Source organism: Bos mutus, chromosome 22 (assembly GCF_027580195.1).
Source record: "Bos mutus isolate GX-2022 chromosome 22, NWIPB_WYAK_1.1, whole genome shotgun sequence".
Lineage (NCBI taxonomy): Eukaryota > Metazoa > Chordata > Mammalia > Artiodactyla > Bovidae > Bos > Bos mutus.
Window position 1 is genome coordinate 52012748 of NC_091638.1, and position 17105 is coordinate 52029852.

General features: G+C 51.6%; 1 protein-coding gene across 10 annotated transcripts in view; it reads left to right on the forward strand.

Annotated features, from left to right (window-relative positions):
• MAP4 (microtubule associated protein 4) overlaps positions 1 to 16137 on the forward strand; it is a 150889-nt gene extending 134752 nt beyond the window's left edge. For 3 of the 10 annotated variants that reach the window (XM_070359056.1, XM_070359063.1, XM_070359057.1), the window contains 11 exons: positions 1 to 107; positions 881 to 1096; positions 4104 to 4287; positions 4800 to 4859; positions 4978 to 5267; positions 6670 to 6783; positions 8602 to 8694; positions 12095 to 12176; positions 13674 to 13786; positions 15643 to 15832; positions 15957 to 16137. In XM_070359056.1, the coding sequence (XP_070215157.1) occupies positions 1 to 107; positions 881 to 1096; positions 4104 to 4287; positions 4800 to 4859; positions 4978 to 5267; positions 6670 to 6783; positions 8602 to 8694; positions 12095 to 12176; positions 13674 to 13786; positions 15643 to 15832; positions 15957 to 15964 (1457 nt within the window). In that variant the 3' untranslated portion in view covers positions 15965 to 16137. Of the gene's footprint in view, positions 108 to 880; positions 1097 to 4103; positions 4288 to 4799; positions 4860 to 4977; positions 5268 to 6669; positions 6784 to 8601; positions 8695 to 12094; positions 12177 to 13673; positions 13787 to 15642; positions 15856 to 15956 lie in introns of those variants that run through there. The other 7 variants (XM_070359060.1, XM_070359065.1, XM_070359062.1 and 4 more) reach the window with 5 other exon arrangements.
• The last annotated feature ends 968 nt before the right edge of the window (positions 16138 to 17105 follow it).

The window sequence follows — 17105 nt, forward strand, 5'->3', positions numbered from 1 at the left end:
GAGTAGCCAAACCAGAAGAAGGACCACCTACCGGAAGCGTGTCTGGAAATGACATCACCGCCCCTCCAAACAAGGAGCTTCCACCAAGCCCAGAGAAGAAAACAAAGGTAAGTGCAAGAATGGTGGGTTGTCTTCTGCTGTAATTTTTTAAAACTACCTTCTGCTATTATTGTTTGGATTATGCAAGTGAAATTACTTTTTTCTGAGCTAATAATGTGTTCTCCTTCTTCAAGTTCAAACATGCTTAGAAAATATTTTATATTCCCATTTTATCATGATGGCCTAACTCAAACCCTTAAATCTCTGCTTTTGACCCTATTATCTTGAATATTTGTTCTGTAGATACTTCTGCTTCCTTTAACAACACCAATAAAGGGAATTACAGAATTATTCAGAAATCATTTTGAAGTCTTTCTTCATGAAAAAGGAGCACAGATTTTTAAGGTGGAATATAGCTCCAGACACTTATTCTAAAGTATAAATGCTCATTTTAGTGTGGTTGATATTACATCACAGAGTTACAAATAGTAAATAGTTAATGACCTGCTGGTGACTTTCTTCACAGAATTATTGCAGCCTTCAAAAATTAGTTAATTGTTTAAAGTTACTACTGAATTTAAATCTTGAGATGTCCAACTATTGGAATTAGTGACACTGTCATTAAGAAACAATTTCCAGTTTTCTTTATGCTCATCCTGGCATCTTTCCACTATTGACTGAGCTCAGAAGAAAGGAATGCTACTTTTCAGTTGCATCTTTCCTCATTGCTTAGAGTTTTACTTTGAATTGTGCAATTTATACTTTTTTTTAATTTGTTTTTATTCTTGTCTGTGTGTTTGATGTTGCCCTTTAAAAAAAACTAAAACAAATCAACTTAAAGCCTTTGGCCACCACTCAACCTGCAAAGACTTCAACATCGAAAGCCAAAACACAGCCCACTTCTCTCCCTAAGCAGACAGCTCCCACCACCCTTGGTGGATCGAATAAAAAACCCATGAGCCTTGCTTCAGGCTCAGTACCAGCTGCCCCACCCAAACGCCCTGCTGCTGCCACCTCCAGGCCTTCCACCTTACCTTCAAAAGACACGAAGCCCAAGGTAAGTAGCCACCTGAGCACTGTGCCTGGGAAGAGTTCTCCCCTCCCAGCATCAGATAGTTAGGCGCTGTTGCTTCCAGACATGGAAATAGGCTGGGGGGCTAGGAAAAGGAAATGGGGAAAGGTTAACTCAAATCACTTTGGGCACCCATGATGCAGCCATGACATTTGAAGGCCTTTTCTACATTTTTTTTTTAACCTCTTTTGGCCACTGCACATCCTACAGGATCTTAGTTTCCTGACCGGAGGTCAGACCCTTTTGTCTTGCGTCGGAAGTGCAGGGTCTTACCCGCTGGAGCACCAGGGAGGTCCCCGCCATCTTTTTCACTTGGTGCCTTTCTCTGCCCTGGCTGGGGGCAGTATTGCCTCTGCTTCCACTCCTTCTTTCTCCCAGCTCCTCCTTACTCTTCATCTATTTCAATACTTGTTAACTAGTTTCCCCTACTCCTCATGCCAATCACATACTCACTTTTGGTATAATTCTGACATCAGAGTCTCAGTCAGATTCAGTTCTTTGTCTTTCTTCTTAATCATCCTGGAGAAGTGAATTTCCTCCAGTAGCTGATTATGATTAGCTCTTCCAGCTTATCTCAGCAGGTTCCAGCATCATGTGATAACTTACTTGCTCCTGGCATTAGGCTTCTTCTCCCTGGGCTCCTTCTGAAGTTTTTCAGTTTTCCAGGTCACCCACACATTACTACTTAGGAACTGGGCAGTTCAGAACAACCTTAACTTCACAGGATTGGTATGGGAAGAAAGGGTGGGTGGACTCTGTGGCGCCTTTTCTTAACATCTTGTTTTCTTTGAGAATGGCCTTAGGTCAGCCTGATGTTACTCTTCAAATTCATGATGGGGAGTAGCTTACCATGTTAAAATGATATTGTTTTTAATTTAATCTAGTACATAAAACTGGTGGAACCTAAGAATCGTAGGCTAGGTTGAAACCGCGGCCAAGAAACTGAGAAATCGTAGTATAGACTAGGAATGAGAAAATCTCGGAACACTTTCTGATCCTTATTTACCAAGTTGAATGCTTTTCCTGATCTTTAGAAAACAATTTATTTGAATAAGGGGGCGGAGGAAGGGTGGCTGGAGCCATGGCAGCAGCTTCGCCCTGACACTTTCTTAGCAGCAAATCTTGAGGGAGACAGAGGCCATGGGAAGGAATGGGTGCCATCTGGTGAAATTCACTCTATAACAATAACAAAAATGGAGCATACTGTACAGATTGCTTTATAGACATTAGCTCCTTTAATTCTCTCAGAAACCCGTGATACGGATAGGATATTTGCATTCTCCTTTCATAGCTTAGTTAAGGGCTAGTAAGCAGAGGAACCTGTGTTTGAACTTGGGTCTAACTCCAGTGCTTGTGCTCAGGGCCTCTATCAACACTCTTTATCTTTTAGATAAGATATAGATGTTTAGATATTTTGAGAGATGGATAAAAACTAAAGCCTAATGAAATCTAGTTTTTTCCTTATTTTGGTAGAAAGATTTACAGAAGCAAAGGGGATAAAACTATTCAGATCTGTCAGTCTGACAGAGGAGAAAATAAAAGTTGAGAAATCAGGAGAGTAACTCCGAGCAGGCTAGTTCTGCAGTTCGCTGAGGCCAAAAGCAGCCTGAAGAATGTCATGTCTTTTGGAGATTTCTATCCCTTGTAACCTTTTTCTAAATTATTTTATCATTGTTACTGTTACTAGTAAAATATAAGACCCCATTCAATTATTCTGACTGACTGTATTGAAAATTGAAAAGAGCTGCCAGAGAGGTCCTGGTTTAGTCCTTAACATTTTACAGCAAATAGAGCAGGAGTGCCCCTCCACGGAACCCATGACTTTCTCTAGACAGAGCTGGTAATTGGACCATTTCCCTGATTCCAGCCTTAGGTTCTTTACATGATGCTTGGGCCCTTCATTTGTAGCAATGGTCATTAGGGTTAGATTTTCTCTAAATCGGTGCCAACCCTTAATTTCTAAGAACCTCCTTAGCTGATTTTTCATTTAAGCAATGTCCTTGTCTCCGCCCACATCCCACCCTCTGAATGGCCATTTCTCTGGAGTATAAGAGACAGATCCACTGTGCCTTTGGCTTGGCTTACTCTCTTGAGTAACATGGTAGGTCTGTCCATCTTGTGTTCCTGCAGACGCCAGCCTGTATTGATTCCTTCTCTTTCTTGGTGGTGATAGTGTGCCCAGCCTCCATGGAAGAGGAGCTGTGTCTGTGCCACATGCCTGTGTCTGTGCCTGAGGGGCTTTTCCCTTTGGCATTCAGTCAGAGCTCTGGCATCAGCCTCCTCTTGCCCTCTGCTTGTCAGGCCCACACCCTCCACCCGCCCTTTCCCATTTGTCCCTGTGCTCTTACAGAATTCTCATCCTCCAGTCCCTAATGGAGCTGATCCTTAGTGATCCTCTGTTCTGCCCTCCTTTGTCCAGACGAGGGAATCAAGCCCAGAAAGGCTCAGTGATTTGCCCAAGAGCACACGTGAGTCGAGGGGCTGCCTGGAGCTGGAGCTTAGGCTTCTGACCCGATTGATTTGGCCAATGCAGTCTCCATCTGCTGCCCCATCCTGTTCAGAATTCACGGGGTGCGTCTTAGCCCACAGAATAGCTGGATTGGACTAAGCATTTGTAATTTTTTATAATTTCGTTTACTCTCTGGTCAAGTATTACTACATTAAATGCATCAGTATTTAATGCAGTGAATCCGGAGGCAGACATAGTTTGTAGTGTGGTGTATTTCTAGGGCTGTTCATCCTCACCAGTTCAGGTTGGACTGAGGTGGTTTGACTCCCTGTTTCCTGATCCCGATCACAAGGCACCCTACATGGCCATTTCCCACGTTGTCTGGAGGACTTTGATCTTAGAGCCACATATTTCCTATTAGTAGCTGCCAAGCCCACTGCTCTCGTTTTCTGACATCTGCTTATATGGAAGCATCCTTTGGCGTGACTTCCTGGGGCAGTTCCTGACCTACCGCTCTCATTGCCACTTTCCCATTTTTGACAGCCTGTTGCAGAGGCAAAGATTCCTGAGAAGCGGGTCTCTCCATCCAAGCCGGCTTCTGCCCCAGCTGTCAAACCTGGCTCCAAGAGCACCCAGGCTGTTCCCAAAGCCCCAGCAACTGCAACTCTTGCTTCACCTGGGTCAACCAGTAGGAACCTGTCCACACCCCTGCCCAAGAGGCCCACTGGTGAGTACTGAATGTCCCTCCCACGGGAACCAGTGGCTTTACCCCAGTCAGCTCCAGACAGCTGTGTAGATAGATAGAAGGACTTGTGAACCAGTCCTTCACGGGCCCATTGAAAAGTGGAGCCTCAATCTCCACGTGAGGTTAGCAGCTATGTGTATCCAGAATAATCCTGAGTGAAGGGAACTCTCATGAATTCCCAGGTAGAATGTACTGTTCCTTTCTTCGTAATTCCACAGCACCCAGCACTTTGTGTTCATGATCTTTGTAATAAGAAAGGCCATGTGGAAGCATTGTCAAGACCGTAGAAATGACCAAATGCCTGGCGCTGGACTCTCCGTCTGGGCGTGTCTACTTGACTGTCTCATTTACTAGCCTGTTCCCAGAGCCTAACACAGTCCCTGACTCAAATGATTCAGTCATTGTTGAACGAATGCATGAATCTCAGTTTAGGATGAACCATTCAGTGGATCATCTTATTTAAATATGATATTAAAAAGTGTATATTTGTGCAGCAATCAAGACTGAGGGGAAACCTGCAGAGATCAAGAAGATGGCTACAAAGTCTGCACCAGGTAAGACCCATTCCCCACGTTGTGGAATCCGGATTTAAACCCCACATCTTTCGTGGCTTTAAGGCTCCCTTTTGCTTTCTCCCCGAACGCGTATTATCTCCTGTTCCTCCCTGAGCAGCTGACTTGAGTCGCCCAAAGAGCACCACCACAAGTTCTGTGAAGAAGAGCACCACCGTCCCTGGGACAGCACCCCCAGCAGGGGCTCCGAGCAGAGCCAGGCCCACAGCCACGCCTCCCCGGCCCTCCGGGACTCCTCCCGTGGACAAGAAGCCCACAGCAGCCAAGCCCACCTCCTCTGCCCCGAGGCTGGGCCGCGTGGCTGCCAACGCTTCTGCCCCTGATCTGAAAAATGTCCGCTCCAAGGTCGGCTCCACCGAAAACATCAAGCACCAGCCTGGAGGAGGCCGGGTGAGTCCAGGGAGCTTGGATCCCTGGCATGCTGGCCCCTGCTTCATCCTCTGCCACATCTAAGCACTGTTCCCAGGCATGTCCTTGCATAAGCCCAAGGGGCCCACCATGCAGGGGACAGTCAGGACAGTGGGTTCAGTGTCAGGGAGTTTCAGCCTGGGCTCCACCTCCCAGCAACAGGATGCAAGTGGGCTTAGCTCAGGCTTTCTGTTCTCCTCTCCTAGTCTGCATATTGGGGTCTGGGCTTACATTTTTGTTTGGAGGCAAAGGGTTGTGCTTTATTTACGAAACAGAGAATGCCTCTGAGCCTTGCATAGGTGAGAGACATTGGGCAGGAACCTGGTCCATTTTGTTCCTTCTCCTTGCGCAGGCTAGGCAGAAGATGGGCTGCCTCTAGTTCCCTGAGCTGTGTGTCTTGGCTGAAGAGTCTGTCTGGACGAGGACTAGTGTCCTCTTATGGCCAGGGTGACTTTCTTCTATCCCTGGCTTTCCTAAATAAAAGGACTGTGGTAGAGTGTCATGGTGGAGAACCATGCTCTTCACTTGAAGGACTTTCTGAGTACATCCACCCTAGAATTATTTAACTGCTAGCAACCATGGGGCTTCTGTGTGTGAAAAGGTGGTGGCAAGAGTCCAGGTTCAGTGTCTGGAGCAGTGACCTCCTCATCCCCTGCATCGTTCTCTAGGCTTAAACCGCTGCCACCGCCTCCCCTGACTCAGAGTAGGACATTTACATTGTTTCAATCCAGAGCTGCTGAAAACATTGAAGGGGGTCCAAAATGAGACAGAATCCTTGTTCTGTTGGAAGGCGTTTATGGAAAACTGGGATGAGGGCCTGAGGGTTGCTTGTGCCGAGAGAGTGTAGCTGGCGTAGGCAGCCAAGTGCTGCGCTGGGTCTTGATGGCCTTCCCCACTTCTGTGCTCTTATGCGTACGTGGTGCAAAACTTGCTACAGGTCTTGGTGGGGAGTTGAATAACTCAGCCTGGTGATGAAAGTATTTTCTGTTCCAACATACCTGAGGGTGTGACACTTCCCGTCATCAACACTGGCTTCCTGTGACCATGGCAGCTTGCTTGGAGCGTATCAGAACATGGGGCCCGGGGAGGGGTGGCTTGTGATTTGAAAACCCTGGTACACACTCATATTTATCCCTTCTTCCTGCCTCTTCTCCACGAATGGTGTCTTGATCTCTTCCTTGTATCTCAAGACTGGTTTGCAACCCCTCTCCCTCCAGCTTGGTCTGCCCTGGCAAATGGTTGTTTTCTTTCTAGGAGCAAGGGTGACCTGCTTCTGCATGGTGGCCTGGCCTGGATTCGAGTCCCCTTCAGCCTTCTTCCTTTCCTAGCATTTGGGCTGTTATCCTCTTGGTTTGAAATTTGCCCTCCCTTTATCTCCATCCAGGCCAAAGTAGAGAAAAAAACAGAGGCAGCTGCTCCAGCTCGAAAGCCTGAACCTAACGCAGTCACTAAAGCAGCCGGCCCAATTGGCAATGCACAGAAACCGCCTACGGGGAAAGTGAGTTTTATTTAGACTTTTACCTCTTGAAGGTAAAAGACGGTCAACTGTTTCTTCCAGCCTGAGTCACTTTCCCTTCTTTTGCACCTTTTTCCTATCCCCAACTAGTTTCTACTCCTCCCCATGTTCCCTCCTCTGTGTTTGATGACTCAGGCATCAGAAAATTTTCTCTAATAACCTTGAAAGTTAACAGAGCTGGGAGCCCGTTAGCCCTTTAGGGGATATTTATTCAGGCGGATAAAATGGATGCAAAGACTTTCAGTCACGTCCTTCACACTGACCTTGATCTGAAACCTGTTATGCCCATAGCATCCACCTTCTTCCTCAATAAGACATGGCAACCTTCCAGCACCAGGAACCCCAGAGCCCTGCGCTTAAATTTCAACTGAAGGCCCCTCTCCACACCGCTGGGTGTGAAAATAGCTTCCCTGGTTCCCCAAGGACCTCTGAACTGAAAGTTAGCATGCTCATTCCCATTTCCCAGTAGAAAACACACTCGACATAGGGATTGCAGCATTATGTGGACAGCAGAGGTGAGTGGGGGTGCTAGGTTCTTTCCCCTTGCCTCCATACCCTGGAGCCAGGACCCTCCTCTTGCCCTGGGAACCTTCTGCCCTTCTCTGTGGCAGATGGGTGGTCGGGGGCTGCCAGAGAAGCCTGAGCTCCAGCCCTGAGGAACCAGGATGGGAGGGTTCAGGCCAAGGCCTCTGTGTGGTTGGTAGGCATGCAAGGCCGCACCATGGCTCCCAGGGCCTTCCAGAGGTCCTGGACAGGCCTCTGGTTCAGACCTGGTTCATTAGGAAGTGGTTTTGTCACTGATGTTGCTGAGAAGTTGGAGTTTCTCAGAGTAGATTTCTCTACTTTGTGGAGAACTCTTCAGTTTGGGGGCTGCATCACTTGGGATGGGCTCTAAGGAAGGAAAGGAAGGAAGCTGGCAACTGTTCCCTCTTGAGAAGCCTCAAAAAGAATTCTTTGTCCCACTTGGAGCCTGGGCCTTCATGTTGCTTTGTTCAAGTCGAGCTGTTCGTGTACAGCACAGTGGGCGTGCCCTCCAGTTGTGGCTCACTGCAGCCCTGCCCAGAACCTGGTCTCTTTGCACGTGAAACTCTCAGGACACAGAAGGTTGGGCATCTGGAGGACTGTGGAAGAGGTTTTACCTTGGCATCAAAAAAGACCAGAGCTTAACTGCAATTGCAACACCCTTTCTTTAGCCCTGAGAGAAATGGACTCACCGTGGTAGTGTAGCAGTGGCTGTGGTGGTGCCCCCTGGTGCCCAGGGCTCTGCATCGCAGGTCCAGCAGCCTCTGCTGTCCTTCCTGTCAGGATCAGATCTGAGTCGGGAGCCAGCTGCCCCAGACTTCTCCGTGCAGCCTTTGCTTTCCCAGAGCAGGTCTTTCTGCAGCGATTTTAGGCCTTAGATTTCAGGGAGGTGCCGTCCTTGGGTGAGGATGGGTCCAGATGAGCAGGACTCTTGCAGAGAGGAGCCTCGGGGAGAGAACAGATGCGGGTGGGCTGTGGTGGATGGGGATTGAGGCCACAGCAGCTGGCCCCAGGAGCGGCGAGGATGTCCGTGTAGCACTCTGGCGACATCTACTGTCTTTGTGTTGTTTGTTCGTGTTTTCACTCTCTCTCCTGCTCCTTCCCGTCCCTTGCCCTGTGCTGTTCACAGCTGTTCTGCTGGAGGTAGGGTTTTAACAGCACCATCTGCCGCCCGTCATGGTCACTGTTGGACTCACTGCCTGCCCCATGTCGGTTCTAACCAGCCCTCTCCCTTTGTGTTGTTTTTTTTTTTTTTTTTTCTGTTCTCTAACACTCCAGGTCCAGATAGTCTCCAAAAAAGTGAGCTACAGCCATATTCAGTCCAAGTGTGGTTCCAAGGACAATATTAAGCATGTCCCTGGAGGTGGTAATGTAAGTATGCGCTCGGGGCCACTGGTGTCTGAGGCCAAGCCCCCCATGGGGCGCACTGGGGAGAGGGCCACCCCCTCACTGGTGGGTGAATGGATTCGGGGGAGACCCTGATGCTCACATGAGTTCAGTCTGGGTGTCCCTTGTGAGCCCCTGAATGACAGCTGGGTGACACCCACTTGGCATCTTTTTGCCCCTGTGGTGGGAGGCCTTGCTGTCAGAGACCTGGTCTGAGGGATGTGGTCAGCAGCTGGCCCATCGTCTGTCTCAAGTCCGCCCCTGGGGATGCGTTGGTTCTGACCTGGGGACAGATGTCACGATTCCTCCAGAGCCCGTCCTTGAGTCCTTGCTGCTCTAGAGCAGGGAGTTCGTGACCAGGCCCTCCCCGCCTCCTGGGTCTTCCCTTCATTTTCATGACTCTGCTCTCTTTTTCGCTCTTGCTCTTTTTCCTCCTCTCTCTCTGCCGCCTCCTCCTTCTCTTCGTTCTGCTCTCCTTCCCTCACTGTTGCCCTTTTCTACCCCTTTCTCCTCCAGTTTCCTTTTCTTTTTCTCTCCTTCCCTGTCCCATTCAGACATCCTGTCTATCATGGTGCTACTCTGTGCCACCCTTAAGATCTGTGTTGGGGACACACGTATCTAGAGCTCAAAGGGCGGTCCTGGGAGAGACTGTGCTGGCCACCATTGCCATCCAGCACGTGGAGGGCGCCCCGTGCGTTTTCCACGCCCCTGTGACAGGCCACAGCAGGCGGGCTCTGCCCTCACCGCCGCCCCCCTTGCTTCTCTCCCACTCCCAGAGGAGAGCGCTGTCCTGGTCTCCCTTGTTCATTCAGTTCCTTCTCCTTGCCGCCCTGACCTGAATTAAGTCCCACTCTGCTTACTCTCTTCACTGTTAGGCTCCATCCTCTGCCGTCTCAGTGGTCATGCCGTCCTGCCCATGGGTTACAGAGGCCCCCACCCCGCAGTTCTGCTGTGGGGGTGCAAACATAGAGCACCTGTTTTTTCCCCCACTTGACTCCCCTGCTTCATGCCCTTCCTGGGCATCTCCCCACCACTGGCTCTTCCTGGCATGGTTTGGCACTCAGGTGGGCAGTGCTGGGCTAACTTGGAAGTTGGCCAGACACTGGCCATGCTGGTGTGGAAAGATTGAGATAGGTAAAGTGTAAAGGTAGCACCTGGTTAAGGTGATAAAGATCCAGCCTGTGAGGGGCCCAGTAGGCACTGGCTCTAGCTTTTCCTCTCAGGCTTTTGGCCTAGATGCAGAACCAGAATGTGAACAGTGAGGGAATTGGGTTGTTTGTGTGTGTGTGTTTGTGTGTGAAATAGAAATGTGTTAGTATATGTTGTGTGGTATATGTCAGAGCTCTGAAAATAGTCCTCATTTATCTCTCACCTACTATGGTCTTCCCACACTGCCTGCGCATGACTTCAAACAGGATTTTTTTGGGCCAGGGAATGTACTTTTTTCAAGTATTTCGTTTTAGGAGGCTTCCTTAAACAGCAGAGCTTTAGGAAACTGCCTGTGGAGATGTTTCCAGGTGGGAAGATGAGGGTAAACAGCCTAGCCTAAGTTACTGTTGCACCTTCCATCGGCCCCTCCGTAAAGCCACCATAATCATACCTGCATGGTAGAAGGGTGGCCACCAGCCATACGCATGTAACCCTGACCCGCCGAAAGCCCTCTTTCTGCCCAGAGAGAAATTCTGGGGCTCCCGCACAGATGAGTGGCTTGGAGCAAGATTCTGGTTGGCTCTACACATGCCCCCACGTACACACAAACATGCCCCTTTTTGAGAACCAAAAGGCCATTGAGCGAGACCATCACAGCTACTTCTGCGGATGATCAGAGTTTAAATTTTGCAGCAATTTAGTTCCATTTCACCCTCATGAGGAGGGGCGTGTATGTCAGTGGTTTCTGAGACTTGTTGGCAGGGTCACTTCATTAGCAGTATTGACACCTGTGCTGCCCCAGGGGCAGATGGTGCGAGCGGGTGACAGGAGGCAGTGTGTGGATGCTGGGTGGTTGTGGCTGGGCTTGTGCTGGCCACTGGGCATCCCTGGGTGGGGCCTGGGGCCTGCATGAGAAACAGCAGCACATGGCTCCTCTAGGTACCAGCCTCGTCTCAATGGCTTTTAAGTTAATAAGAAGCAGTTAAGCTTTTTAAAACTTTTCAAACATATACATATACAAAATTAGAAAAAAAAATGATAAAGTGAATTGGATGTCCTTTTTTACTCAGCATTTATTATTTTTGTGGCCAGTCTTATCTATGTATGCTCACCTCCATTATTCTGAAGCCAGTTCTAGTTATATCTTTTATCTGCAAATATCCGAATATATAACTGTAACAGATAAGAACTCTAATATATGTATGTATACTATAAAACCCCATAACGTGTTAAACAAGTTTGCTTAATCAGGGTACAAGTAAGGTCCCTAAGTTGTGGTTGGTTGATTTGCCCCCTTGTAATCTTAGGTGTCTCTTGCTGTACAAGTTCCTTGTTCATTTTTCTTTTTTCATGGTAACACTTTTCATGAGTAAAACTGAATGGTTTGTCCTAGAATTTGGGTTCTACTGAGGATATCCCCATGGTTTCACTGAACATATTCATTAGTCCCACATTTTTCTTCAGATTAATTCAGGCTTGGCTCTTTTTTAACCCCCACATTTTTGCAGGATGTTCAGAGGCAGTGGTGGTGTTTCTGTCAGGAGGCACATAATGTCTCACTCTTCTCTTCATCTCTCTCTTCCTGATGCTGGTGGCTGTTCTTGCCCCAAACCCTGAGTTCAGCAAAGGTGCACTGTGGCAAAACTGGAATTCCCCGTCCCTTCTTCATGTATTGGCCGGAATGCATCTGTAAAGGAAAACTTCCCCTCATAACTGTTCCTTCACTAAGGACTGGGCTTCACATTTGGAACACAGTCAAGGGTTGTGTGGGCTCCACATCCTGGCAAGAGCCTGGCCATGGCGAGTGACCTCTGCTGACCCCTCACAGGTCATCTCGGGTATGGTGCAAGATGAGCCTGCCACAGTTGCTGAGGACACGTGGTGGCCTGCTTTAGCAGCTGCCAGACCTGTGACTGGGAAGAGTGCACTTCCCCACGCTCCTGCTGAGGCATAATTGTAGCACTGTTGGAAAGACAGCTGAAGCAGAGGCTGCCATTTTGATGGTAGCAGGTACTCTGTAAATGACGATTGAGCACACGAAGCAGTTAGTGTAGAGCCGATGTCCCTACAAGAGACAGTATGAAGAGGAGATGGAGCGAGGGGAGACGCAGGGAAGGCTTTGGAAAAGGCGCCCTCTAAGCTGGGCTTTGGAGACCATAAAGAGAACTTGGGTTTGAGCCTGGCAGTAGCCCTCTCTCTGAGTGAGTCATTTCCATGTGTATGTTTTTCTCCTCAGGTTCAGATTCAGAACAAGAAGGTAGACATCTCCAAGGTCTCCTCCAAGTGTGGGTCGAAGGCTAACATCAAGCACAAGCCTGGTGAGTGGTGCCTTCCTCATCCCAGGTTTCACCCCTGTGCCTCTGTCCTTTTTATTAAGACTCCTAGAGCCACCCACACCCAGGGCACAGCAGTAGAAACAGCATAGTCCTCAGCCCCTGTCAGGGAGGGGCTTTCTGGGCGCTAACCTCTTCATTGGAGGAGGAACAGTTTGTAAGGGCTGCCATTTGCACGGGCAGAGTCTTGAGGCCCCACTGTGTACACAGCACTGTTGACCTAGGCCTGTGGTAGAGGTGCTCTACCAGCTGAGACCCTTCTCAGCCTCCCTGCTGCATGTTCAGGAGCTGGTGCTGAAGGAGCTTTAGGAAATGGTGGCTGGGCCTTGCCTGTCAGACGCAGGAGCAGAGAATATTTCCAAGCAGTAAAGCATCAACCACCAGTTCCTACAAGGGACAGGAAGCCATTCAGCAATGCTGCCTCGGCCCACGGGCTGGGATCTTACTGTCACAGCAGTCCAGACTTTGCTTCCAGCAGCACAGGCCTGGCGCCCCTGCAAAAATCTCTGGCAGCTGGCATGTTGTCTGGGCAGGGCCTGCGTTCTGGCTGTACCCTGAGTCTCATGTGTCCTGGTCCAGAGTCTGCAGCAGACGTGGGGCAGGGCCGTACCTGCAGTAGCAGGCACACTGGCTGACAGCTTACCTTCGTTTTTCCATCCTATCTAGAAAATCCACTCTCCTGAGGTAACTTCTTCCCTAGTGACAGTGACTTGAGGTCCAGCTTTTACAGCAGGCCAGAAGTCAGTGGGTCGGATACCTGGAGGATTGGGCAGGAAGCTGGGTGACATGAGCAGAGAGGAGATGGGAGAGTGAAGAAGACTCAGGGAAAAGCCCAGCTGAGAGTCTGGGTGGCCGTGAGAGCTCTCTGGCCCTTGCTTCCATGGCCTCACTCTGGCTGAGCTGTGAATGTTGCCCATGTATAGACTACCTTCCCTCGGCTCCCACCTCTCACCTTCTCTTCTTTTCACGACAGATTGGGTTAAACTGTTCACCCAGACCATATGACCATCCTGTCTTGCCGGTCACTCCTCTCCTCCAGTATCTGTGCTGGCAGCTAGAAAATCAGGATTCCAGGATCCTGACCGTGACCAGCAGGGTGTCCATGAGGCTGAAAGCAGGCTGGACTCCCGTACTGCTGTCAGAGGGAAGTGTCACTCAGCCAAGTGACCCCGAGGCAGGCGTGCATCTTGGCTCCTTTTGAGGCTCTCCTGGGGCTGCAGGCAGTGCACGCACGGTGGTGGTAGGGTGACTTTCCTTCTCTCTGGCTGCGTGGCGAAATTGGCTCAGCCTGACCTGGAGAAGAGGAGCCCTGTTATGACAGTGTTCACTGTGCCTCCACCCGTGTCCTCAGGGCCACCAGGAGCAGATTACGTTTTCCCCGTTTCTCTCCCAGGCACAGCCCAGTCCTTAGCCAGCCTCCTGGCTCTGCCTGTAGGGGTATTTTTCTGTCACCCATAATGACCCATGTCTTTTTGGTTCCAGGTGGAGGAGATGTCAAGATCGAAAGTCAGAAGCTGAACTTCAAAGAAAAGGCCCAGGCAAAGGTGGGATCCCTCGATAACGTGGGCCACCTGCCTGCAGGAGGTGCCGTGAAGGTAGTGCTTGGGTCCTGATGGGGCTGGAGGTGGGGGTGGGCTTGTGCAGCCGGAGTCGGTCCCAGCACATGGGTGCCTGTCACCGCCCCTCAGTCACTTCAGGAGTCGTGTTTCACCCACTTCATTACTGTTGCCATCGTGTCATCCGTCCTGAGTGAGGCAGGAGAGGTGAAGAGGCCCCAGCCCAGTCAGCTCTCATCTGTCCAGCTGGAGACAGAACCTTCTCCTGAGAGCCGTGGGCTGCCTTTTTGAGCCCATCTCAGCCGTTTTCAGAGGAACAGGGCTGATGTGCAGGCCCCACTGAAGCCAAGGGTCAGTGGAGTGCAGTTCTCGCGGCACCTCGCAAGAGGGCAGTGCGGTGCTCTGTGTCAGGCTTCCTTCCGGGCCTGTGAACGGGGTGGCTCGTTTCCAGCTGCCCGTGGCGGCAGGCCCGACGTCCACCTCCTCAGGCCTGTACTGCCAGGCCCTGGAGAGTGCGCGGCTTCCTATGCTGGTTGGGCCTCTCCTGCCTTCCTTCCCTCTCTTCCCTTCCCCTCCTTCCACAGTACTGTGAGACCCTTTGTCTGCCAGAGATTCTGTCCATGTTCCATGTCATCAGGTAGGGGCACTTTGGGGCAACGCCTTGAAGGCTTCCAAGTCTGAGGGTGGCTGCAGCTGCTTCGGGAGATGGGTGAGGAAGCGGGGATGTGAGCGGCGCTGTGGGCCTTCCTCCTGTGTCCAACCACCCCTCGCAAGCTCCATCCCAGCTTTGTCCTGGTCGCCCTCTGTCCTCCAGTTCAAGCCCTGACTGGCTCCCTTGACCACTGGGGGCCCTGGCTCTATCACAGACTCTTGCAGCGTGCTCCACACCTTGTGAGGGTCCATTCTCTGGTCGTCTTCCTTGGGGCACTAACTTCAGTGTGGTCCCAGCCATGTGACAAGCACGTGCAGACCAGGGCTCACTCCTGGGCCTTTCTGACCACCAGTCTTTTTATTCACATCATCTCCCTTTTTTTTTTTCCTTTTAACCACTTCTGGAACTGTTTTTCTAGCACAGAGGCTATATCTTTCACTGTTCTAAGCAAGGACCACCCTGGAGCCTTCCGTTGTCACCTCTGGGCATTTGTGGCACAGGCATACCAGCTCACCCAGTGCCCTGGGCCCCACCCCCCACCCCCAAAGCCCTCCCTCTTCTGCTCTTGACTCACACTGGGTGTCTACGGCCCCCACAGTCCTTACTCTATCCTGAAGCTGTCCTGGCCCCTGTAGCCTCCCTCTTCATACCTCTTGGACACTTTCCTGGCTCCTCTTTGTCCCAGGCCGTGAAAGGGTGCCCAGCATAGAACAGGCCTGTGTCGGGGGTGAGTGAACAGTGATTAGCCAGGCAGGGAGTCTGTGGGGTCCCTCAGGTCCGAGGTGGCAGCCTGCACCCCACGGGAATGGGTCCAGCTCCCAGAGCTCCCTAGCCAAGTCCTGACCTGCAACTTGAGATCATTCCTTGGGTTTTTTTGCTAACAACCTGCTGTCATAGTTGTTTTGATCTGGCATCAGCCTTGTTAAGGAGCTGGACTGTCATGTCAGAGGCTTCGTGAGGCCGCCCAGAGGAGGCTCCTAGAGTGCGTCCCTAGCCAGGCTGCACCCCCTTCCTGCCCCAGAGCCCACGCCTGGGTTCTTGCCCAGCACCGGGCCATTCAAACCAGGGTTTGGCCTGGTGGGTTGGGGTCGGGGTGGGAGCACCTGGGCTCGACTCCCAGATGCGCTGTACTCAGGCCGTCGAGGCAGTGGGGGTGGGGGCAGTGTGTGGAACCCACCACCATCACCATCCCACTCCCTCCCCGACTGACCCTGCACTGTCTCCCCCACTGTTTCATTTGTAGACTGAGGGCGGTGGCAGCGAGGCCCCTCCGTGTCCGGGCCCCCCTGCTGGGGAGGAGCTGGCCATCCCTGAGGCAGCGCCTGAAGCTGGCGCCCCCACTTCAGCCAGTGGCCTTAGTGGCCACACCACCCTGGCAGGGGGTGGTGACCAAAGGGAGGCCCAGACCTTGGACAGCCAGATCCAGGAGACAAGTAAGTGGCTGGGCTTGGCCTGAGGGCCAGCCAGGGGCCCTGCCACTGGCTGCAAATTGAAACTCCTTTGTTTTCTGACTGGAGAGTGGCCTGAATTTTAACGAAGCAACCTTTTATTTTCCAGGCATCTAATGATGACATTCTGGTCTCGTCTTCCGTCCCCCGTGTCCCCCCTCTTGTCTCCCCCGTCACCCTCTCCCTTCCCTCCTCCCGTGTCACTGCAGATTGAGACCTACAGGCTGACGTTCCGGGCAAACGCCAGGGCCCGCACCGATCACGGGGCCGACATTGTCTCCCGCCCGCCCTCACTTCCCTGGCGGCCCCAGCTCAGGCAGCCGGGCCCCTAGCTCCCCGCCCCAGGCCGCCCCCCATCCTGTGGCTCGGGCCCTGGGCAGCCCTCTAGGCGCCCCCTCCCTCCCTCCCTCGCTTGCCCAGGGCAGCAGCTGTTCCCCCCACGCCCGTGTTCCTTCCACTTCCCGCCCGAGGCCCAGCTCCCTGCTTGGCTTGTATCCTCACCACTTCGCGCCGCTGCTCCACGAAGGTTGGGTGGAAAATGGGGTGGGGAAGAATAATTTTGGGATCTTCTGAGACCTGGGGTGTCGGGGCGAGCTGGATCCCAGCATACTCTTCATTTGTTTGGGTTTTTTGGACCAAACCCAAAGAAACTGACATACCCTCCCTCCTCGCTGGTCCATCCGGAGGAAGAGTGGAAGCAGACGTCCACGTGGCGGCTGCCGTTAACTGCATCCCCTGGAGCCTGCTAAGCCACCGCCTCTTCCTTTGACCCTACGATGGTGCCCGCCGTGCAGGTGGTACCAGGCGCCACTTGCTGCCCTCCCCAAGTTAGTCAGAGGCAGCGTTGCCTGTCCCCGCTCCTCCCCATACCTGCCTAGCTGCTATCACACTTTATCTTTTCTTTTTTAATAACCCCTAAAAACCAGTGGAGTAGTTTTGCAGGTTGAAGCCATGTCTAAATGAAAGTCCTCAGTAGGTGTTAAAGGAAACAGGGAGGGGAGATCCTGAAGCCTCCAGCCGGGAGGTCAGGTGTCGGGAGCTGCCCTGGCTTGGGCAGCTCGGGGCCCCAGCCCCAGAGATGGTGTGGGCAGGGCAGGCGTGGTGTGGGGGCTGTGGGCTGGAGAGCAGGCAGGGACCGCTAGGGGCTGGTCAGTGTGGACTGGTGGTTCTGGCATTTTGTGTGTATGCTGCTTTTCTTTTCTAACCAAGAGGCTGGTTTTGGCATCTGTTTGTCTCATTCCCTGGGATCTGGTGGAAG